The sequence below is a fragment of the Saccoglossus kowalevskii genome, chromosome 13 (assembly GCF_978046115.1).
Source record: "Saccoglossus kowalevskii chromosome 13, keSacKowa6.1, whole genome shotgun sequence".
NCBI classification, from domain to species: domain Eukaryota; kingdom Metazoa; phylum Hemichordata; class Enteropneusta; family Harrimaniidae; genus Saccoglossus; species Saccoglossus kowalevskii.
The window spans coordinates 2821434-2848040 of NC_140653.1; the positions used below are offsets into that span (position 1 = coordinate 2821434).

A 26607-nucleotide genomic window follows, 5' to 3' on the forward strand; every position below is an offset into this window, starting at 1 on the left:
GAATACATCTGCTCTTCTAGGTGTACTGTAAATGTTGATGTACAAGAAACTTAATTATGATTATTTCTTGTTTCACAGGGAAAAATTAACAGCTCGTCTTCCAGCGCTGCATCTTCACCGTGACAGTGGCACAAGTGATGATGATATGCTTAGTAGTGATGACGTAGAGTCATTGGACAATCTAGATATTAGTGTTATGAATGAGGAATATGCAGTTACCTTTGACCTTCCACCAACTCCAATGTCACTACAGCATTTAAACAAGAGAAGACCTAAAGGTCCATCTGGTAAAAGACCGCCTTCTAAGTATAATAAGTATGTGCAAAGGGAACCATGCATGAGACTTAGGAGGAGATCACCAGTAGCCATCATAAGGAAACCAAGAACTGATGTGAGGAAGAACTTTAAAACTGATGGGGAGGGTGATGCCATGGTAACCAGTAATGGAAATGACAATGTGCAGCATTTATCGGGGTTGCTAAGAGACATTGATAAAGTTTTAGATAGTAATAAAAAGTCTTCATATAGGTGATGTTTTAGAAATAGGGGTGTTGTTAGGGGTGTGTGAAGACAGTAGTGTTACATCAGTCGGGCTGCATGGTGATTAGTGAACGAATAGAATGTGGCATAGCAGTACTTAACACTCCATATAAATACATATTTGTATCGAAATTACATAAATATTACACTGTACTCTGTTCTAATGTTATAAAGCAGTGCTTTTATCAGTTAGGATGTGATGCTGGACTTTTATCGTTCATCCTCCAACTCTCAGTGCAAAGCTGCTTCTTTTAAACCACTTTTTAAATAAAATTTAATACATTATGTTGTTCACTTTATTGCTGTCTTTTATTTCCTGTCAAGCTGCCAATAATTCAACTATTTGACCATTTCTTTGACTGGTGTATTTATTCCAAATTGAAAAAATACATTTTAGAATATATTTCAGCTGTGTTAAACCAGTGTCATATTTTCTTTGAAAGCTGCTGAACCAATGAATACTTATCATAGAAATCAACAGTCTATAATCATAGTCTTTGGTAATTATTTGTATAACCATGATTCATTGTATTGAACACCTTGGTTGTTATGAATATTTATTAAAGACTATGATTGCTAACTTTCATTTCATATCTCACTTTATACAAATAGCCATCACTAAGTATATGCACAAACTTCACATATTGTATTCAGTGGAAACCATTTTTTATCGTAATGTGTGTTTTTTTTCATTTAAGGCCCTTCAATACAGCATTTACATCTCTGTGTGCATAGTCGTACAACTTTTGAGTTATCATCAGGTAATTGTACAATGCCAAATTGCATTGTGTATAGTGTGATAATACAAACCATACATGAATATTTATGACTCATAAAGATGTCTTTGTTTTAGGAATTGTTAACCAGGGTTTCATGTGTTTGTTATTCTAACCAGACTTATCTATTTTTTACACATTTTATTCAACTGCACCTAATACAGCTCTGATCTGTGTCCGCATTGCAACCTTGACTGAGATAAAGTCTGATAGAAGTTTCTAGTAGAATACATAAAACATGTAAACACCAATGTGTACTCAAAGAGACCTGGATGAGAATGGATTACATAAACATAAACTCACACACAACCATCAAACACTGACACTCTTAAACATTAATTATTTTTACAAACATTCATTGTGTGTTTTAATCATGGGTTAATCAACAGTATGTTTATGCAAGTTCAGTTACCTCACATGTATCTCACTTGGTGCCACAGTGCCTCCTTTGTTGTAGCAGTATGTATCAACATAACAGTGTGAACTGTCATGGCTGCAATGCGAATGCTGTTGGAACTATTTTTTGAGTAGTACTGACCTTTGACCTTCATATGGTACCAGTATGTTCAACAAGTGTTCAACTCAAATTTGATATTTACATTATGTTTCATACCTCTTTACTTCATATACTGAGTTGAATTTAGATGCTGATAAAACAAGTTGTTTCTAAGTGAATTTATTGTCAGGCTGCAGTTCAATTAAATTACTTTGTTTGAACCAACTCAGCTACTTTACTAAAATCAATTCCGCAACTTTGCTTGAATCATTTTAGCTGTTTTGATAGATTCTTCCCAATGCGAAAAACTAATGTGATTTTCCAATGCAATTTATACTGCCATTTTATGGAGAAATGTCATTGTATTATAGTGAGACTAATTTTTCCTATACCATTGTAAATAAAGAAAAGGTGGTTGCACATTTGTACATAATATTTGAGGCCTTAATAGTCCACATTTTGCCATATGGTTACATTACATTTATATTGTTTTTGCTTCTAGATTTCAGTTCCAAACTTTTGTACAATCAGCATCCTGAGCCGAAAATGATTTTTTAAATGTTTTACATATTACTTAATTGAGACAGATATTTTTTAATTCTAAAACCAGCCCAAGATTGGTGTCGCTAGGAATAGAATCATTGATTGTTACCTTAAATTGCATAGAAAGCATGGATAGTATTTTTACAGTTTTAGTAGTCCTGCGTTAGAATTACAATCAGTATGGTATATTTCAATTATACTGTGTGGTATATTGTTAAGTATGGTGTATTTCCATTATATGTGGTATATTGTTGAGCATGGTGTATTTCAGTTATACTATGGTCCATTAAGCATGATGTATTTCAATTATACGATACCGTACTTGCAGGAAGTTATACAATTAAGTATTATACACTAAAATGTACAATATTTACATTTTTAAAGAATAAAGTCTTGAAAATATTTAGTACAGTTAGCATTTTTCTTGCATCTGTTTTCCAAGCCAGTAAACATACAGTGCAGTTCTCGCGGAAGCTTTGGCTTTTGTGGCATCATTGTCGCCTACGCATGGCTTCATTGTCGCCTCAGCATAGCATCATTGTGGCATCAGCTTCGCGTCATTGAAACTTGAAGCTGTGTTCGCCTCTCTTATTCTGTGGCATCACCGTGGCCTCAGCTTCGCAGTCTCATGGCATCAGCTTCAAAGTATTGTGACATGAGTATGACCACAATATTTTCACATGGAAAGGCAGTAGAGAAAAACACATGTACAGAAGTTCGATATGTAATCGATTTGAAATTCAAAGCGGTAACGGGAATAAAATAATATGACCAACAGTAAAATGAAATTTTAAACAGATATCTTGTTTAATTATTTAATGTTGCGAGTATTGGGTACCAAAAACTATGTGAAGTACATTGCAATCTGCAAGGTGACGAGTGTCATATTGACTGCAAGGAAAATCGTGATAAATTTAAATCGTCGTTCGGAAACAACACAATTTGCTATACGAAATGAAACTGTTCTTGTTATAAAAATACCTTATTTTCGTTCATTTTATTTGCTGGCAAGAGAACAGATTCAGATTCCTCATTTTGGTGGTATTTTTCTGTGTTTCGTTTAGTTTTAGCCGAGTCCGATCGGACTACTAATACATGGAAAACACGCATACGCCGCCGGTGCATCGGCGTTGTCGCCTGACATCTTGATACAAAGTTCCAAAACAAGTGCGTACATTTCCAGCTATGATTGGATGGTTGTGGTGGCGTCGGTCTGGTAAAATTTTACATCCAATTTTCAAAATTAAGTTACGATCAGTGACCTGAGCTCGATCTATACGTACTTATTCTCCCAAAAAATATTTTCGAATAAAAAAGAGCTACAGGCCTGGTAAAAAATCGAATAGCACTTGACATGCAGAAATAATTTATTGGGCTTCAGAAAAAAAAAGTGTTCATTTAGTTGTAGCCGTAAATATTTGGTGACCAGTTGATGAACAATTTGAAACTCATTATACACACGGAAGTCCTTTGATACTGAATATCATCGACCCCAATCTGGTTTACTGTATTTCCCAACTTGCAAAACTGATTTGTATCTCAGCTCAGTTTTTCTTTTTTCTTTTTTTGAACTGAGGTCAAATCCCAGCCGTTTGTCAAAATATACCGATGTTTTTCAGTGAATGATTGTGAAGCCTGTCACAGCACACTGAATCGACGCCGGTACGATGGACGGTACGATGACCCTTCAATTAGCGTCAAATATGCTTTGTTACAACATCATTGATTTGCTGAAAGTCACCTGATCGGAGCACGACCTGGGTCACAGAACCATATTTGTCCGTATTATAAACGGGAATTTGCGAGAGAACCACACCCACATTTTCAACCATTTTTAGCGCGGAAGTTGCCAACAAATGTCGAAAACTCGTGAATTTTATGGATTTGAATAAAATAAAGCTAGCGATTGGTAAGACTGGTTAATAATATATCTCCCGATGCTCTTCGATTTTTTTTATTTTATTTCAAGGCGAGAAATGGATAATTGAAGTTCCATCGATATTTTTTAATCCTTGTTGAAATGTGCATTGCTAACAGCGGAGCTATCTCAGCCGACAGGCTGCTTGTTTTGTTTGTAGAGTTTGGTATTGTAATACTCAGGAAATGTAGCTGCTTTTGTAAATTCGTATTTGATTGTATTCACGAGAGTCTTTATTACATAATTTAAAGATGACAATCTTCAGTATAACAGAAAAAAATGTATATTTGCAATATCCAATTGCAGTTTAGAAGAGACACTGTCTAGTTGAGAAAAGGAAACGCGTATTGATAATAGTAGTACTGATGTCAAAACACATAAAGAGGTAAACGGTGCGTTCTGTTATATCTTGATTATTTTTGTTTCCTACACGATTGTCGTGATTGTTCACAGACCGCTACTTCGTCGTGTAATAACATTCTTCGATCAATGATGTGTATGGGTAGTAAACATGGTTTTAATTCATGAAATATAATGTCAGTACAGTTAGCTGAACCGTAAATTTAATTGGTCAAATGTTTTGCTGTAGTTACGGTAAGTATGTTTTTGTCACTTTGGGCATTTACTTAACATGTTACTGCAAACTATGTGTTATTCAACAATTAAATAAAACAGGGAATGTACTAGTATGACATACTAATCGCTTTGCAACCCAAACATAGTATTCCTATTTTAAAACGACCCCTAGAAAGTATTACGTTGAAAACATAAGGGAACTGTCACGACATGTTTTTTCCATTAGAATCTCATTACGTCCGCTCATCACTACACGACAAAACAGCTCTTGTTAACACATTAAATACGATATGGCAGTTTGTGAGCGAACACGTTATTATTGACGGAAGAAGTTGTCAGAAAACACAACGTCAATATATAGCTTTTCTGACACTCACAAAGACATTAATCCGACATGTGTAATTAGTCATCAAATAAATAGATAAATATGTAGAAAGTGACAGAATTATTTATTTGTGGAATTAAATTAGGTATTATCAGACTGAATCTGTCACAACCACGTGCTTTTATAATCACCTTTTTATTTTTCAAGTAACGACGCTCAACAAATTGAACAGCGGGGCTAATCGTACATATAGCCAACGAGTCAAATTCAAAAAAACATATAGTAACTGTGACTTAAACAGCATTATTACAGATGTTGAAATATGAAACCGAATCAACTCTGAGTCAGCTATTACGAAACCGATTGTTTTTTTGGTAAACGTCACAAATCTGGTATTATATTTAATCATTCAGATTGAAATATACGAGCATGTCTACCATATGTCTGAGCAGGTTCATTTATAGAGCGTGTGATCATACTCCGCCACTAGATACACATAAGTTAAACCAAAGTATTCGTTTTTTACATACACATTATATGACTACAATATCCTGCTATCAATAAACATGGACATTTGGATGGTCAATACAATATTTGAATTCATAGTATAGACCACACTCCCCGGGCACATGTGAATATTAGACAGTGTATTGAACGTCACAAGGGATTGATTGAGTGATTAACAGTTGCAAAGGTAGGAAATTGGAAATTGTGAGTATCACCTGGGAATTAGTAACAAGGGGGATAAGACGGAGCGAGTGAATGTACACATTTACAAATGATGTCCATTGTGCACCTCTATATGTATGTCTATACACGTAGTATACTCGTGTGAATGTTCATGTATAGACTTGCATTGCTGAAAACATGTGTGCGCTTGTAAATATATGTGTGGTGTACGTATATGTGTAATCTGGCAGCGATGGACGTATATTCACTTATGTATAATACGTATATTCACAAACATACGTAGCAAGGGACTGATTTATTATCTATCAGTAGTGCTCTCCACATCCAACCGGGCTTTCATCAAAAAGTACACTTTTACATATAAATATCCAAAAACATATTGGAAAAGGTTCACATAAAAAAATCATATATAAGTACATACGTGCTAACTTTGTAGGGTGTAGTCCGCCATTTTGTTTATAATTTTGAAGCAAACAATCTCTGATGAAGCAATTAAGGTCATAACTTGAGGATGGTAACACCCTCTGTACCACGACAACAATTAAAACAGCACGTTCTATTAAATGAATCACATCCCTGACAATCCACAGTTCATCAATGTCAACTCTATTACACCTTGCTCGCTACAGCTATCGATATCATTGATTGATAACTACCGATACTGTATGATATATGTTTTATTCTGTTACACATTACGATATACCCAAAGTACTTAGATATACGTGTTTGATAAATGCCATACTACAAAGCGAATATACTAGGATATCAACCACAAAAAATATATCATGAGATATATTGATGGATGAATGGATGAATGGATAGATCGATATATAGATGGATGGATGGATGGATCGATCGATCGACAGATAGATGGTGGATGAAAGGATAAATGGATATATTGATGGATCCATGTAGGATTGATAAATGGATGGGGATAAACTCAATGGTGAATAGATAGTCTATCGTTCCTATGGAAACTGTTCATGTTTTGGTGCAACTCCAGTATACAATGTTGAATAATATAAATGCCATTGGAAACATTACTCTGGAAAATTTATCAATTGTAACCGCAATATGGTTGCCACTCGTCTTACATCGTCGTTTCTGGGACTCCATATCTCTCCGCCGAGTGTAATCAAGAAAAGAAACATTGACTTCATTGTAGGTGGCATCATTTTTAAATCCTACAATCGGGGTCACCGGGGTCATCTGTTTCAAATCATTCTGCAATAATACCGGATATAAAGTTAGTTACTGTGAAATAATCGGTACGATGAATATTGATATAAAACTAAGTTGACATTACAGAGTACTTTTTTTATAGACTATGGATACTTGGTTTTGTAAACTCGAATCAAAAAAGTTTGTTCCGAAATTTCCGGATGAATTTCACATACACGCTCATCAAAAGATTGGTATAAATTACTCACCTTGGCATTGTCTACTTTGTGTGTTAAAACGAAGTTTACTACGGCATACTGGAGTAGAGAAGCAACAACAAACATAAGACACGCCAGCATCCACACATCCATAGCCTGCAATTATTTATAAACATAGATAGTTTTTCTAAATAGGCCTTTACTGAGTGAGTTATATTGTGAACGAATGGAATTGTCGATTTACCCGGACATGAACGTGCTACAGGCCCGTAGTTTGGGGGGGGGGGGTCGGTCGAACCCCCTAAATTTTGGAAGTGGATAGATTTATGATCGTAGATTAGAAAAGAATAAAACAAACAGTATTAATTAAAATAATTATCATCGTTTAAATCACTTGACTCAGTGAGGTAACTATCAGACTCGGTCGAAATTGCATAGTAATGAGCATTTAGGTGACAACGAGCTTTAAATGTCAACCGTGAAGTTACGCCGTCTCAGTTCAACAGCTGCCAATCAAAACAGGTTGTTATAAATGGGAAAGTTTTTATTCGGTGACTCCGCGATGGTGTAATGAAGATCGCGTTCAAGCAACTGATGTTAAATATTAAAGCAACATTGAAACAATAATGTAATGGTAGTCACTCTCTGAAGGATGTGGTGGTCCTGAATAGGTCCGTTTGTATTGTGCTAGTGTTCGCCCAGTTAGTAAAGTGTGGGGTTCGAACGGGATTGACACGACAACACGACACTGTCCTTTCATATTGGTTCATTAGTTTTGTATTCTTCAAGTTAGTGATGACATATATACTGTTTTGTTCTATGTGTATCAGCCAAATGTAGTCAACTTATTGTATTAGTACGAGTAGCCTGTGTTATTGGACATAGTGTACATAGTGTCTGGGCTTACTTCGTCGCTACACAAACTGCCACACCATATATCAACTAGCTCTGTATCTTTTAAAAGTTTTCAAGCACCGAGATAAATATGAATCCAGCTTAACTTAGTACCATATGTTTACATGGATGTTGTATTGTTTTTAAAACATGATATGCACTTTTCTACCCATTACATCTTGTACGATGTAGTGAGGCCCTGTACAGAAATAAAATTACATAATTGACTAATACTAAAATGAATAATTGTAGACAGATTTCGACATGAAATTGTGTCACTTTTATGTGCGCTAACATCTGTGAAGGGCGAAAAAGCTCGTGAGTAGCATTCTACCTTAAAATGTTTGGACAATAATGCTAAGATACGTACAGTCTTGTCTTTTTTGTGTACGACATTTTGCCGTAATGGATCAAGGGCGTGGGTGTGTTTGTCTGTGGGTGGGGAATGGCCTAGGACCCCTTCTCTAAAATGGTAAAATAGTTCAAAAATCTTATGTGGAATAACTTACCATCGTAACACAAAGTAAACCAATTGAGAATATAAAAATGCATGTAACAGAGCTCAAACACACTTTTTGAATATTATAAAATTCACACGTTTCACATCAAATATATCATTTATAGTTGTTTTCAAACCCCCTATTCAAAAGTGCTGGCTATGGGTATGTGCTATGACATCGGCAAACACGTGCTCACCACTATGACATCGGCAAACACGTGCTCACCACTATGACATCGGCAAACACGTGCTCACCACTATGACATCGACAAACCCTAACAAGTTGTTCATTTAAGTAAAGACGATTATACTTTATAACGAGAAATCGTGAATGTAATTGCAATGACATCAGGTACATTTAAGATCAAATAAGTCCGACAATAACCAACAATACACGGTAACTGGAAGCTGCTCAATGAGATTATAAACGTACGTATACATGAACAGTTTTCTTGAGTTCATGCGACTTTATTTAAATCCGGCATACCGTTATTACCGTTAAAATGTTTGTTTGATAATGGTGCATACATCCAAATATGAGATATACGCATATGTGATAATGTACAGTAGTATATTACCGTTGCATAAGACACCTTAGGAATTGAAGCATGCACACCAATTGCTTGAGTAGTCACCGTCAGTACAATAGTTGTCCCCAGGGACACCCGAGCTGGAGCAGCTTGTGGATTTATCCAAAACGAGACCCATGATAATATGACGAGGAGGATGCTGGGAATGAAGGCACTCAACCAATAGTAGCCGAGAGCTCTATTAAACTTTATGGTAGCTTCAATACATGAAAATGTGCCTATAATGAAAATAATACAAATAACACATGTACAGTGTATTGGCTCTATTGGCCCGTGCTTGGTTTGCAATACAAGTATATAATCGAACCGCGGTATTTTTTGATCCAAAAGCCGTGATGATACATTAGAACTCAAGTGTTTGACCGTCGCACCATTTTAAAGTTCATTATGCTGCTACATTATGCTGTTGCTGTATGTTGCCCTATCAAGAATCTCCAGTTCGTGACTTGTGATCATTGTGTAAATAAATAAATAAATAAATAAATAAATAAATAAATAAATAAATAAATAAATAAATAAATAAATAAATAAATAAATAAATAAATAAATAAATAAATAAATAACAATTGCCAATAATTATTTATCTGACAAAAGTGTTGATGTACTAAGCTCTGTTAAAAGCGTGTGTTAAAGACATGCACGACTACTCACACATTAATGTTAACATGACCTAGACAACGTTCTCGTGTGATGTTCTGATTAATTAGTACGTGAATTGTAGATAATTAACATTAACTGTACAGTGTCTGGCATGACACATAAAAGTAACAGTACCTGTATAATAAGTTTTGTCACATCGTACTGTTTGGTTGTCGGTGATAGTAAACTGACTCAGATATAAATTCTCCGGTAGTTGTATAGGTTCTTTTTGTCTCCATAACAGGAGCAGATCGGTTTCTGTGTAGCCGTCTGCAACAATATTTGAATAAATACGGCATGTGACGAAACCCGATTTCATCACGTGATGTATTCATACACGCACATCAGCATTCACCATACACACATTGTGTGTTTCTAAGGTCTATGGTTTATTTACACAAAAACAAGTGAAAAATACATGACCTGAACCATTTCAAATGGAATATACTTTTCTTAGAAGACATATTTAGGACGATTGGTCGACAACCATTATTTAGACTTTGTTACATTATTATAAATGTTATCACAGACATAACACGTGTGCATATTGTAAAATGCTACTTACACGTCTCCAGTTGCATACCACATAACTGACTGTCCATTGGAAACATGTCAAATCTCATTTGACAAACTAAGGTTAAACTTAGCCTTTAATAAGAACAAAATAATGCAAAAAGTGTGTGAGTTTAACTCTCACATGGAATTGTACAAGATACATGAAAGGTAGATTGTAATACACAATTGAAATTTCCTTGGACTTTTTATGCCGTTGCTGTCATAAATTGTACTAGGACTTTTATATACATAAAATATAATCCAGTCACTGACCCCCCCCCCCTCTCGTGCGCGCTCTCTCTCCGGGTGGGATCGGTGGTTGGGGTGGTGGTCGGACACTTCTAATATCAAGAGATTATTACATACTCTAATCAACGGCCACGTGATCAAATTGATACTTATTGATGTGTTGAACGCGATATACGAACAGAGCGCGCAGCACGATGAGTGAAATAAATAGGGAAACGTGCTGCAGTCGTATAATTTTTGCTATTGAGAAGAATAAAAATAGGAGTTTTTTAAAAGACATTTCCTTGCAAAGTACGTTCGATATGCAGTTTGCAGTAAACAGTGCCACGCCGTGGAAAAAAAGATATTATTTTCTTTCAAAACATCCTCACCGATGTTAAATATATCCATGTTCTGAAATGTATTTGAGAACAAAACTTGCATTCAATGGACAGTCGTAACTAACTGATTTGACTTTTGCTGGATTTATTTTTTGTCCGAATGTCACTTCGTCGGATTTTTTTTAACATGGGTCTCACAATTCCTCATTACGTATGCATGCAAATTGACGTGGACACGCATTTCAATGCAATCACAAGTATGTCAGAAAGGAAGTCAACGAGACGAAAAATGGCTTGCCCCGGGGAAACAAAACCACAGGTAATGCGCCAAAATAAAAGTTGAAACGTATATTGTCACTACATGTTATGATATCCACGGTAAAGAGTCATACAGTTGAAACATTTGTTTTTACACCAGAATGCTATAGGCAAAGGTTTATGCAGACACTCTCATGAATAAAATACAATGTTAAAATGCTGTTTTCAAATAATCTACGACTCCAAAGAGGGATTCTCCAGAGGATTTTATTATATCGCACTTGAATAAAATCTTGGTACTCGCGACCTTTTATCGAATTGTTTTTCAGCTAGGTGATCAGCATCTCGTTCGAAATAGGGGTCCGGGCCATGCATTATTAGCTAGTCAATAAACATGAAAATATATCGAACCATATACCAGCACCACCACCGAGTCCATGGCTAGTATATTCATAGTCACAAATATTACAATACGGTGTAGACTAATATCAAATAAATAATACGATTCATGATAATTTATCATAGATTCAAATAACTGATCGCCACCATTTTGTGTGGCACGCCAAACATACGTACAGGCTTATATGACGAGTAATAGAAAACAAAATCATGTCGTTCATATTCGAATTCAATGAGCATATGGCAGTGATACTGGCACAGCGCAGACCCGCCGTCAATCTACCCAAAAGTAAATTTACCGTAACGTGACACTAGGGGGACACTAGCCGGTTGTCGATCGGCCGGAACCCAGTACTCACCACTGTAAACTAGCCTTCATTTTGGTTCACAACAGATTTTAATCGAACATAAAAAAATATATGCTCATTTATAACACGGAAAACTCTTGTTTTTATTTTCAACGCAATTAAAAGTAACACTGAATGGAAAAGCAAAATGACCGCAGAAAAGAACGGCCGATATTCTGGACATATTTCCAGTGTTTTACAAGCTGTGGAAATACATGTATTTTCTTGTTCTCGGAGTCTTGTCCTGACTGAGACTCCTTTGTTTTCACTGAATCCGCTACATGGATAAGCAGATTTGGATTATAAAATAACTAAATGTTTGGATAAGTTAGCCAGAGCATCTTGGGGTACGTTGACTGTGTCACGTGACTTTGATTGATAGTTGTGCATTTAGTAACGCGTTGGTTGATCCGTGGTCATATCTGTCATTACTTGATCGAAATCTAAACGTACACGCTATTTGGGATCACAATCGTAACATCACATCAAGGCGAGTATATTCATAGTCACACCTATCCATTTTTGGTACAACATAGTGGCCGAAAGTACACCGAAAAAAGCAATTTACTGAAAAATTACCGGAGCTGTGTACAGCAACAGGACGCGTAAAGATGTACAATCCTAGTCATACAAATACTAGTAACCAGGTGACGAATGACATGAATATGAGGTTATTACGAGGATACCGTAAAGTATGCACGAAGACAGTACAGCGGCAGTATCGACCAACGCGTAGCAGAGGTCGATGCGACTGTGTACTATCTGAGTTATTATACGTCTTATTGTTGTACATACACTTTTCCTTCCAAGTATATATCATGAGAATGCCAAAATCCAAACAGTTTAGAACAGAATCAGCGAACTTCTTCGTGTGGATTCGGTCAAACCCAGGTGGAAGCCATGTTTGTTTTTATTATTAGAATTCTATATTTTGAATTCGTATTTCCTAATATGGTAGAATGAAAATACCTCGTAAAATTACGGCACGCTGTAATTCATGGCGTTACGGTAACAGATGTATAATAATATCAAATATGGCGATGTATAAGTGTATTTCATATATAGTAAGTATATCAATTCATGCAATACACGTAATATTTCTAAATATACGATTTGCACAATATTATATTCTTTATTACATACCTCATGCTATATAGTATATTACCTTCCGGAGAAAATCTCAGCATGATATTGTCGACTGTTTGGTCGTGGAAATGAGCCGCTTTCTCGTTAGGGAAGTACAGGTCAGGTACCCATATCTTATCAATTAGGTCGCTTGATGGTGGAATATGTTGGCTGCCAGCATCGTACTTCAGACGTGGATCATTCCATTGCTGTCGAATGTAGGCCGTCGCTCCGAAGTCCTACGTAAGAGAAACAAAATATTTTTTAAACTGTTTTCGGATTAGCATTGATAATGGTGTTGGTAGATAATATATACGAACTTGTCAGAATGGAATGGTAAATACATCGGAATGGTCAAAACAATAAATAAAGCTCGTCATGAAAGATTGGATGGAATATATTTAAACTGAACGGTGTAAGTGAAAAGCGATAGTGGGATTTAGATTGAGAATTGGGTTAGTTGTGTATTTTTGTCACGATTATAGTACTAAATCAAAACACATTATCGTGTAATGAGCCGTTCCGGTGCACGACAGGTAACATTAGCAACGAGTCTAGCACAATGTAAATCACACATCTCATTCCTACGAATATTCAGTCAACGGTTTGATGAATTCACAGTAAATCTGTCATCAAACAAAGGAAGGCCAGTTTCGGAGATAATAATAGAAATACGACGTGTGCAAGTAATTACAGGGCGTACATTAGTTGCAGCATAACACTCGTATACAAATAATCGATGATGGCTTCCTCTTACTAACTACTCCCAGCACAATTGATGGTCACTGGACTGCAATCGAAGTAAATCACAATTAGAAAGATGGCCAAAGATAGAGCAGTTACTGGTGATAAAATGCATTTTATTGCTAGCCAGGCGTGTGATTTAATTTATTCAATCAATGCGACATCTATATAAACCGATTAGTGTAAAACCAGTTCTCTCAAAAATTACGTAAATAACCAATAAATTATGTGTCAATAAAATACAACTCAACCACGAACAAAGTGGCTTTATTCTGTAGGAATGTCTTTTTTTAATTATATAATACAACTTCCAGCTATATCATAAGAATCGAATATAGCGACGAAGTCCGATGCGACGGCCAGTCCTATTGCTATCGCCATACAAATATATAATTCGGTAATACGTGTATGCCGTTGTAGCTATGCCATCAGCATATTGGATTCAGTGTTGTTTTTCTAAATACATGTATTAGGCTGAATTTTGTTCAACAGTCAAATGTCAGACGTAACAATACCTACGTTCAGGTTTATTAATTAAACATATTGGTATTCACAAATGAGAGTATGGCGTTAATTTTGTCAATTGTTTTCTGAAAATTTAGTTGTATAGTTTGATTTGTCTTAAGCACAGATCGAGTGTTTATACGATTTGAGTTCAAACCAATAAATCATGTTAGATATTGATTTTGTCTTGTGCCTATTGAATTTTGTGTTGTCTTCTCAAAATATAAAAAAATGTCTGCAAATTAAGCTTAATGCGAGATGTTTCCATCCATTGTGATTTTGAATTCAAAATAAATCTTGTGTAGTATTTATATACTTGATGGTTGTATACAACTCGAAAATCGTGACGTGATTCATTTTATTGAGAACTGATATTGAGAGTGGAAGTATGAATCGTAACCAGTATGTAAGAACTGATATTGAGAGTGGAAGTATGAATCGTAACCAGTATGTAAGAACTGATATTGAGAGTGGAAGTATGAATCGTAACCAGTATGTAAGAACTGATATTGAGAGTGGAAGTATGAATCGTAACCAGTATGTAAGAACTGATATTGAGAGTGGAAGTATGAATCGTAACCAGTATGTAAGAACTGATATTGAGAGTGGATGTATGAATCGTAACCAGTATGTAAGAACTGATATTGAGAGTGGATGTATGAATCGTAACCAGTATGTAAGAACTGATATTGAGAGTGGATGTATGAATCGTAACCAGTATGTAAGAACTGATATTGAGAGTGGAAGTATGAATCGTAACCAGTATGTAAGAACTGATATTGAGAGTGGAAGTATGAATCGTAACCAGTATGTAAGAACTGATATTGAGAGTGGAAGTATGAATCGTAACCAGTATGTAAGAACTGATATTGAGAGTGGAAGTATGAATCGTAACCAGTATGTAAGAACTGATATTGAGAGTGGAAGTATGAATCGTAACCAGTATGTGAGAACTGATATTGAGAGTGGATGTATGAATCGTAACCAGTATGTGAGAACTGATATTGAGAGTGGAAGTATGAATCGTAAACCAGTATGTAAGAACTGATATTGAGAGTGGAAGTATGAATCGTAAACCAGTATGTAAGAACTGATATTGAGAGTGGAAGTATGAATCGTAACCAGTATGTAAGAACTGATATTGAGAGTGGAAGTATGAATCGTAACCAGTATGTAAGAACTGATATTGAGAGTGGAAGTATGAATCGTAAACCAGTATGTGAGAACTGATATTGAGAGTGGAAGTATGAATCGTAACCAGTATGTGAGAACTGATATTGAGAGTGGAAGTATGAATCGTAACCAGTATGTAAGAACTGATATTGAGAGTGGAAGTATGAATCGTAACCAGTATGTGAGAACTGATATTGAGAGTGGAAGTATGAATCGTAAACCAGTATGTGAGAACTGATATTGAGAGTGGAAGTATGAATCGTAAACCAGTATGTGAGAACTGATATTGAGAGTGGATGTATGAATCGTAACCAGTATGTAAGAACTGATATTGAGAGTGGAAGTATGAATCGTAACCAGTATGTGAGAACTGATATTGAGAGTGGATGTATGAATCGTAACCAGTATGTAAGAACTGATATTGAGAGTGGAAGTATGAATCGTAACCAGTATGTAAGAACTGATATTGAGAGTGGATGTATGAATCGTAACCAGTATGTAAGAACTGATATTGAGAGTGGATGTATGAATCGTAACCAGTATGTAAGAACTGATATTGAGAGTGGATGTATGAATCGTAACCAGTATGTAAGAACTGATATTGAGAGTGGAAGTATGAATCGTAACCAGTATGTAAGAACTGATATTGAGAGTGGAAGTATGAATCGTAACCAGTATGTAAGAACTGATATTGAGAGTGGAAGTATGAATCGTAACCAGTATGTGAGAACTGATATTGAGAGTGGAAGTATGAATCGTAAACCAGTATGTGAGAACTGATATTGAGAGTGGAAGTATGAATCGTAAACCAGTATGTGAGAACTGATATTGAGAGTGGAAGTATGAATCGTAACCAGTATGTAAGAACTGATATTGAGAGTGGATGTATGAATCGTAACCAGTATGTAAGAACTGATATTGAGAGTGGAAGTATGAATCGTAACCAGTATGTAAGAACTGATATTGAGAGTGGAAGTATGAATCGTAACCAGTATGTAAGAACTGATATTGAGAGTGGAAGTATGAATCGTAACCAGTATGTAAGAACTGATATTGAGAGTGGAAGTATGAATCGTAACCAGTATGTGAGAACTGATATTGAGAGTGGAAGTATGAATCGTAACCAGTATGTAAGAACTGATATTGAGAGTGGAAGTATGAATCGTAACCAGTATGTGAGAACTGATATTGAAAGACTGGAGACTAATGTTAGCTAACATATTGATCTGATTCACTCGGTTCACACGAAATGATTTTACTAGGGAAATTAAGAATTACAATCGGTTCAGCTTTGGGAATTATATAGTTTTTTTGTGCATACATGTTGTTTGAATTGCGTCTACATAAAAACGACATGCTATGATTGATAAAACGACGTGTTAGTAGTCATTCAATGTAACAGTTAACACGCTAGTGTGCATAACATTCACGTAGTGATAAGCCTGCTTGCTTCTAAACCGAATTTTACATATATTGTCATAATAATCATTTTCGTCTCTACCGCGATATTTTGTCTAACTCATATTTATCCCCATGGTTGAGATGTGAAATAATTACCCGTCACATTTGATAATAGTATTGGTAATGGTATTGTATTGCAGTAATATATTAAATAGTTAACACATCATAAGTAGTTACAGACTAACACGTGGTTAAATAAAGTTATTTAGTTTCAGGTGTGAAAGATCCCGGAAGGACCGGTTCTTGTCCACCAGATATTGCGCACACAACGTAATATAAACGATATAATAATATAAACGTAATATAAATGATTTGTTATAAAAACAATTCTCCGGAAAGAAAATCATATGGGAAACAATACGCAGTTTGTTGCAATTATATCAAAAATACTATAGGTGAATAGTTCAAAAGAAATAAAAGTGAGTTATAACTCAGAGTATATAAGAAGAAAATGTGGCTCTGTTTTTATAAGTAAAATACGTTGTTCTGGTTTATTTGCAAAATAAAGGCTTTCGCCCGCCAGAAATACACTTCCCATCTACCTTAAAAATCATGGGTACTCTACACAAATGAAGTCGTCTAATCAAAATAAAATCCACGGCTACCCAACAGATTCCGTGACGTTCGCACTTGAATTTATATTATATAAATAAATACCGTAGTTGTACATACCATAGTTCTTTCACCCACACTGTCAATCCGACTGAAATAAATATCTACAGTAACTTCTGTTGGCGGACCTACGTAAAAAAGAAATGGATGAATAAAATAATGAAGTTGACACTTTGCGTGCATTTTTTGTATTTCTTAGAACATAAATTGTCAGCTTCGTTTAAACTGAACAGATTACAAACACCTATACTAAACAGGTTTCTGACACAAACAATATAAAATCACACAAAATATACAAAAATAATTACATGAAATATTAAATAAATACGATTATACAAGATAATTGTTTGGCAGTAACAAAAGTATATAAAATGAGCTGTGTATTAAAAACTAAAATCCTTATTTCATTCTATCAACAAGAGACGTTTAACAAAAATGATTTATAGAAATCTTGTTTGCATCATACAGAAAGCAGTATTACCCAGCATGCAAAGCAAGACTGTCGTCAACGGTATAACTATTGTTCGATAACAATTGTTCATCTATCGTGCATTATATTTTACAGCAAATACGTGAGATTCGCAATTTTTCTTTAGTAACCTAGAGACATAGTCGATAGGATTTATTTAGGGGCGTGACAGACTTTAGAACAGTTAACAAACGCGACCACACAGAAGACGAATATTTCTGTCAGACATATAACACGTATGTATGTATAATATTATATATATATGTATAACACGTCAGACTGGGGAACAGGGTATAGAATAACCACGCGTTCTTTTACATGTAATACTCCAAACGTCAAAGTGACGATTCCAAACTTGACAGGAAGTGACATTGACAGCTATGAATCAGTATTCATCATCAAGTGATAAGTTTGGATATTTCTTGCGTAATATTTGGATTTCGCGTTATTGAAAGACAAATTCCATTTTTCGCACAACCGGTTAGTCTTGCATTGCCTTGCTGTAGTACATACCTGTCGGAAATAGAATTTATTTTCACAAGACATTCACTTTCGCAACCGTTGTGTCATCTGTCACAGTAAATTGTTTATGTAGAGTAAAAGAAATACTGGTCTATGCACACCTGACATGTCAGCTACATAACTGGACTTTAATTACAAAACGTTGCTTAATACTACATTGATAAAAAACAACACAAACAAAGTAGCAATATCCATATCAGCTTATAATCACAAAATGTTAAAACTATCTATTGCTATTTTGTTTGCTGCGGTGCTGCTGATTGGGTTGCCTTTTCAAGCACACCAACCAATTGTAGTAAAAAATATATGTATAAAACATACATATAGAGATTGTATGTTAGATTACTATGTGTCGCAGTCTGTATTGAGAATGCAGAAACTAACTACAGACATTTTATCGAATTGTCAAAGGATTGCCAGTAGCAAGTGGTTATTTGGTCGTAGAAAACCTAGACGCGATCGCCCAGACAACTGCGTTACCAACGCTCTGTGCGAGGCACAAGTGAATCGCGTGACTGGAAGTGTTAACCAGTGTTTTTTCAGCAGTCAGAGTAATACAAACATATTGACTGTCAGGTAAAATGAGCTTTCAAATAATGTGTAGGTTGTAGCAGCATACTTAATAGTTGACAGTTTTGTCGATATAATATTATAGCAATAAAACACAGCCCACGCCCTGCGGCTCGTCCATATGTGTCGTGAATTGCGCAATATCGCGCAGTATATCGTCTGCGGTGGAGGTTTATTCTTTTTTGTTCATACGTCGTGGTTACTACTAGAAGCAGTATTGATTTGAAGAGATCTTTAAAAATCAAGTGCTCAAGTTCGTTGTCTATATTTTTTTTGTAACCAGGGCAAATAATAAGTTCAAAATCATATTCTGGCATGTTTATAATGTCGTAATATATTTTATTCTAATATTATTTATTTGAAATATTCTTGTATTAAGTCACGACAAGCCGTATGCAAATAAGGTTGTTATACATGTAATGTATTGCGTACTGCAGTTTAATTTAATAAGCTATTATTTAAAAACATATAATATACGATGTACAATTGTCAGTTGCAGACTATTCAAATCACCAGTAACAGCTTGCGTTACTACCTAATCTGTATATTCACTATATCATAAACAACAATCATGTGACGATGGTAGCTCAATTCAGTTACCTCGGACTATGTTCTTTGATGCTTGGTACTCTGATATATATCAGAATACAACACCAATATTGTTTGACATGCTATACACCTATATGGTCATATTTTTTCTGGTTTGACCATTTCCCAATTCTCAGGCGTATTAGTAGCATGCTGCTATAGTATTACTGTTGTTAATTATTTTTGTATGTAGTTTTATAGATGCAATATGAATGGGTACATGTAAGATTTAATCTCAATGTTTGACAATGTATATTGTAGCACATCGAACACGATTATCGAACAATATTATACAGAAACAATATTATACAGAAAACTCGTCCTTATTGCTCCTTTAATTAATGTTTACTATTGTTTACCTATGTGTCTACATAAATACAAGTGATTAGATTATAATATTGTTCATATATCAAATTGACTTTAATCATTATTTTATATTGAATAACAGCTAAATAACATGTGACATAACTCACATTTCCAGACATGCATATCACGCGTGCTATTATGAGCAGTCCAATTGTCCCAATAACATATATTTGGTCTACTGCAAACGCGTCTTACGTCAATTGATATTTGATGGTTTGTAAACTAACAGCACTTAAACTACTGAAAAGTGAATACCAATTAAACAATAGCAATCCCAAATTTATTTGACAAATGACATTTACCTTACCGAAAAGGCACAACTTATTTTTCTTCAATTAATAATTACCCAATCTCTGTGTACTAAGATTGTATGGTACGTCTCGAAAAGTATTAATAAATTAGTATATGCAGGGTTTTTTTTTGTAGACTAAAATAAAATTTAAAAAAAACTTGTACACATCAACGTGTACTCAGAGAAGGGGTTACGTGCACTCTAGATGTAGCTGCAATATACGTGATTAGATAAAGTGTATCAATATAAAAGTGTGATTGTGGTTAAGGTATTCACTTAACACTACTGACCTATTGTTTTGGAAAATATAACATATTTCATTCTGTATGCTCTATGTATACATCCCCAACACCGGGTTTCACTGTTGTGTCCACTGTTGTGAAAAGCACGTAATTATTGACTGTACGCTTGAAATTTAAAGAATTATTACGATTCGAAATTGTACAGGACTTACACAGCCCAAATAATGTGTGATAGAGTATGTATGATATAGCGATTCGTAAAAAATCTGCGTTCCAAAATGTCACAGTCAATGGGCTCATGTGACGTATAAAATGAATGTCAATTAAAAAAAATGACCTTGGGACTTTATCCATTTCTCAGTACTTGTGCATAATCTTTCTAATAAACCCCCTGACATGAACATTGTGTACATAACAACTGATTACATATAAGTATGCCAAGACCTAGAGCAGTCCCCAGCCACGCAGAAAACGCACATCATGTATACTAGCTTATTGTAATCAAAAACAAAACTCGTTTGCAACAAAGTTTTAAATCAAAACTAATTTTAAGCCCCCCCAAAGAAATCTACTGTAAAGAATTATGATGACGTAATAATGTTATTTTAAAATGTTTCAAACCGACTGTAATTTGTGTACGTTATGCTAATTCCGAAAAGGCGTTCGCGTTCAAAAATTGTGAAACAACTAATCGTTTTGAAAGATAGTTCAGCCTTGAGAAGTAGTTCCTTTTCTCTAGTATGTTGGCAGTTGGACAAAACATGTGGATACAACGTGATATAATCGCACTACATAATATAACACTTAAGATACTGTTACTTTCCAGCACCGTCCCCCAACAGGTGTTTCCAGCGACCAAAAAATGATGCCTAATAATCGACTTTATTAAGTTTGGAGGCCATGACACGCATGTACATACACAAGCTGTCTTGACACGCCTTTCAGCAACCTAGTGGTTGATTTTGCTCATAAATTAAGTTTGTGTAAAACAGAATATATAGAGTAAATTGTATACTTTGCTGGATTTAGTGTGTATATTATATACAAAAACAAATATTTACTCAATCTTTCGCTTTTTCTAAGTGATTATATTCCAACAATATATCCAGTTAAACTTGAGATTAAAGGGCGGTTGTCGTCGCGTAGCGCATGTGGGAAATTTGTTATGATAAACATAGGTTTTCCAATGCCCTCAATTTAGTGCCCTTTTCTAATTAAAATCTCACGTTTTGACAAGTCACAAGTGCAATTTTTGATCTTGGCGCCTTACCACCGGTGACTCTTCTATACCTTTCAATCACCACAGAAATTACCTACTCAAAGCTTGGTGATGTCTCAGTTTGCACTGATTGGTCTGCGCAATAGTCAAAGGTACCATCTTTGTTAATATGAGACCCATCTCCCTCGTATGCGTGGCGCGACGACCACCGCCTTTTCATGAGACTACAGAGTGCCTCGAACTTGATCATCGATACTCTCTCATTCGCCAAAAAAAATGCTGTTTTTTCAATAAACTATAACTAACTTCTAAAGTCAAATAGTAAATAACATCATATTGAAACTCCCAAAACATCACACAAAACCAACAATTTTACGTTTTCAACGACTGGATACAAATACCACAAGCCTGGAAGTAGACAGAATATTGTCTACTGCAGATTAGCCAGCCAGCCACAGGGGTCCAACCCTTGGTATTTCTGCTGCTGGGCTGACACGTGTCAGGCATGGAGGTGACATACAGTGTAATTATTATACATTTGTAGCGATCGACATGATATTAACTTTTACACGTGAGCAGTTCATCTCATCATTCAAAGTGACACGTAATATTCTATAATTGCCATGTAATAAAAGAGTATTTTGTAGTGATTTATCTTAATTAGATCTTTGTTGTTACCTGTGCCCTTTCAGACATTAGTTATGCAGAGTAGTGATTGGCCTGAATACGGTGATGATAATTTAATTCGACGATATAGCTCTTGTTTAGAAAAATTCGATATGGAAAATCTACAGTGATTCTAGAATGTTAAAACTAAACTACGAGTTTTATTTTTAGTATTTTGTGTTTTCATGATTTACACAACACACTCGTAAACTGAAATTGAGGATTGTGTGTTGATACACCGTGTGTTGACGAGTGTAAATTCCTACTTTCTACGTGTGCACATACGACAGATCGCTGACTTTGTTTGAATCGTCAGTCTACAGCCCTGAGACTACAGCTCTGAAACAGTATGATTATTTGCACATCGTTTTATCTATGGACTATTGTATTATATGGTAGAATATATTGTAAGCATTGACTGGCAATTATAGTGACCAATACATATGGTGCATAACACGTGGTAGAGATTATAATATTGCGACACATTGTTCTTTTTATCATACATTGCATTCTAACCAGGACTAGAAATTGCACAAATAAATTGTTGTTTATTGACTGAGAAGTCGTATAGAAAAACATATACTGCGTTCGTGAGTCTGAGATTCTGTGTGAAATTCGCCTGAACATTCTAAAGAAGCGACTATATATAGCCACCATCATGTGACTAAATATAATCAACCAAGCATACATAGTATTCAAATATTACCTTGAAATGAGCGAATCAGTATAATCGTACGATCTATTGAGCATATGCACGCTTCAAATCCCGTAACTAATGAGCAACAATAATCATTGGTCATTTGTACTCGGAGAATAATAATAGTTAGTATACAATATTGGTAAGCTGTATGAAACAAAATGCAGGGAACAGCAAATAAGTAGCATGGCAGTGAATTGGACAAGCGCAGCATATTTACTTTTAAACCTTGTCGAAATAAAATATGTCTAATGTTTTAAGGGTGATGAATCACCAAATGGGTGATATGAACTGCACATATACAGTTGTATTCCTGTAAGAGAGATGGAATGCAATCAAACTAGTCTACACATGTAACCCAGTACATTTCAAAATGCTTAATTTATTGATATGCATTAACTTCAAACTCACTGTATGGATTTGTCAAATACAATGTGGTACATGTAAAATATTATTGTAACATTTATAAACAATATACATTGAATGGTGGTGTAATAGCTGTATGTATTTAGACGTGTTTTGTTACCAAGGAGATTGACGGAAATTGTAAATTTGATTAAAATACGAATAACGTACGTTATACACAAATGTGATTATCTTGGAATTGTAAACATTTGAACTATTTGACTATTTGTCAACTACAGTTGACTTTGGCATAGTGCACCCAAAACATGTAATTACAGAAACGCGTTCTATTGCAATTTGTGTACAACATTAAAGCATATGTAAATTTACAAATATAATTAATTCCCATACTTAAAGCCATGTATTTGGATGATCAATGTGACCTTTTAACGTGTGTAAAGTATAATATGTTCCAATTACCGTGAAAGCTACGTGCAGGTAACGTATTGACTACAGAGTATATAACGTGCAAAAGATTACATCACATTTTAAACAATCTCATATTATATATGATCACATTTTTACAATACATTGTAATTTTTAATTTATTATTATTATTATTATTATCACTGTTCTGTCTAATTACATATAAACACTGAATAGAATGCTTGTGCACACAATTTAGAAAATTTAGTTTGTAAACACGCGAGAGAGAGTGTGTGTGTGAAAGAGTTACCAGTTATAACACTACAAAATATGGATGGCCTTCATTCCCGGCATCATACAACGCATTCAAATACACAATCACCAGTAACTACTGTTTATAGGCCAAGATGGATGAAAATTTGAATAAGGTTCATTCAGTGACACGACATTGCAACTCCAGATTTAGCCTTGAGGAAATTCACATAATAAAAACAAATTGAGTTTGTAGACAGCAATACCCATATTCAATGTCTATATTACTTGTGTGAATCACGCTGTTGTTTTCATGAGATGAATGGCGAATCAGAATTATTTTTAAGTAAAATAGTAGTTTGAGACAGGGTGCGAGGTGCATTGTCTTACCCTTCAAACTATATGAATACGTGTGATATTTATTAAACAAAAAAACAATTAATAACATTTAGAGTGTTATTCAATTGAAATGACTGCAATCTATTTCTGTAATGTGAAATTGTTCATTTCCTCCTACTGTATATTTAAAGAGCCCCGATGATTGACCTCGAAATATACCACATAACCCCACTTTCAGTAATAAGCTTTTAAGCATTAAACGCGACAACACATCGGTGTTTCTCTTCCCATCAGTTATGTTTATTTCAATTGAATTGAATTGAAATATGAAACGCCGGCGTTAGTTGTGTGTTGTATTCTAATTACGCGTCATTTGGTAAATAGCACAAGAGATCATTATTACATCACATACGCAATTTATCAAGTTATACAGCTTTCTTGATATTTAGGCTTTGTCGCAGGTTTACCGAATAGTATATACCTGTTATTTTATTGTCAGTGCGTGACGATTCTACGACGTATAAACAACTTTCAAACCATGCAAAATGTAAGTCAATGACGTGTTCAACATGGAACGTTTTATATCTGTGATAAAGTTGACAGTTGGTTCACATGTTACATCGAAGTAATCAAAGCCCAGAGTGTCCCTGAATGGTTTTATTGTGACCCTAGCATACATTTATTTTGTCTGAATCTATTTGCCATGGCATATGGTTATATTTGTTTAGAGAATTAGTATTATTTTATTAAGTACCTGATTGAATGCGTTTTTTATGCTGGATGTTTGCTATGTTAATGAAGTAAATATATTAACACCTACTGTTTATATCCAATACGGCGTCAGCATTGCGGTCAGAACAAGCTTAGTAGCGAATATGTTCAAGTACAGTGTTATGAGGATGATGCTCTAGGGGAATTAAACAAACGTGTTTGCTTACATTGGATACTATATATAACCACCACTGTTGAAATATTACATACACCGACCAGATTATTGGAAAACAATGTAAAACATACATGTGTGTAAAATGCTCGCAAATCATATTGCAGCAAATGGTGAACTTACAACATACTGTGGTTGACACCAAATACAATTGTAATTGGTTGCCTTCATCTCTAACAATGCGAGTACACGGCATGGATGCGTTAACGTATGTATGGATATATCAGCTTGTAGTGGATGTAGATAGTCATTCAGCACATTACGAATATCACAGTGTGATGTGATGGCATTGTATAGGCAGTGGGACATATGCATAATTCAACTATGTAAGTGTTAATTCCAAATAACACTTACCATCAAAATGTGGCCGCATTCGTCGGTCGTATGTTTCCAGAAGCTTTTTCAAAAAGTCACTTGTTGTCGTGGCGTTGTGTTTACTATGAAGATCCTTGTCCTTATCCATCTCATTTTTTGATTCTTTCTTTCCCTCATATAATGTTCCAGTCTCTGTAACATGGTCATCTGCATCCCGTCTGTAATCCACAGAGCTATCTGATACGCCGAAAACACTGTCATAATAAAGACAACGATTAACTACACCAATAAAGAATAATTACAATTGAAACAATGAAGTAATATAATAGGCTTACCTTTGACTTTGCACACATAGCAATATTATAACAAACCAAATGCAGTTCATTTTACCGGAAAATGAACACAATACTTATTAGAAACCTGTAGTTAACCGAATCAGGTTATCACGAATCTTGCCTCTTACTAACAGTCGTATAATAATAAACACATATGTTAAACCACATAAACATATATGTCCATTCCAGCAACTTGCTATTAATGTTAATCCGATTTTAAATATTCTTGTTACGATGCTTTTGTCAAGTATTGGAGCTCACAGCGGTGAAGCTCACAGTGCGATACAATAAGCGCTGATATACAATAACCTGTGTAGGCATAGACTTGTAGCAGACGTCACTTGAATCAACAATGCAGACTAATCACATGCACAGTTCATAATGTTAAAGGGTTCAGTGCTCTTCATTG

The 26607-nt window shown here is 35.0% G+C and overlaps 2 protein-coding genes across 3 annotated transcripts in view; one reads left to right on the forward strand and one right to left on the reverse strand.

Annotated features, from left to right (window-relative positions):
• The window catches only part of LOC100374531 (unconventional myosin-IXb-like), a 106898-nt gene extending 104137 nt beyond the window's left edge, over positions 1-2761 (forward strand). For both annotated transcript variants that reach the window (XM_085506862.1, XM_085506863.1), the window contains one exon: positions 79-2761. In XM_085506862.1, coding sequence (XP_085362988.1) covers positions 79-532 — 454 coding nt within the window. In that variant the 3' untranslated portion in view covers positions 533-2761. The remainder of the gene's footprint in view (positions 1-78) is intronic.
• A 3762-nt stretch (positions 2762-6523) lies between these two features.
• On the reverse strand, positions 6524-25965 carry LOC102807173 (glycine receptor subunit alpha-1-like). The gene is made up of 8 exons (XM_006815474.3): positions 25903-25965; positions 17673-17740; positions 13137-13357; positions 10431-10513; positions 10001-10135; positions 9215-9444; positions 7295-7399; positions 6524-7088 (listed from the first exon to the last, which is right to left on the reverse strand). Exons 1-8 carry the CDS (start codon positions 25919-25921, stop codon positions 6846-6848), a joined length of 1104 nt encoding a protein of 367 aa, XP_006815537.3. The 5' UTR covers positions 25922-25965; the 3' UTR covers positions 6524-6845.
• Between the last annotated feature and the right edge of the window lie 642 nt (positions 25966-26607).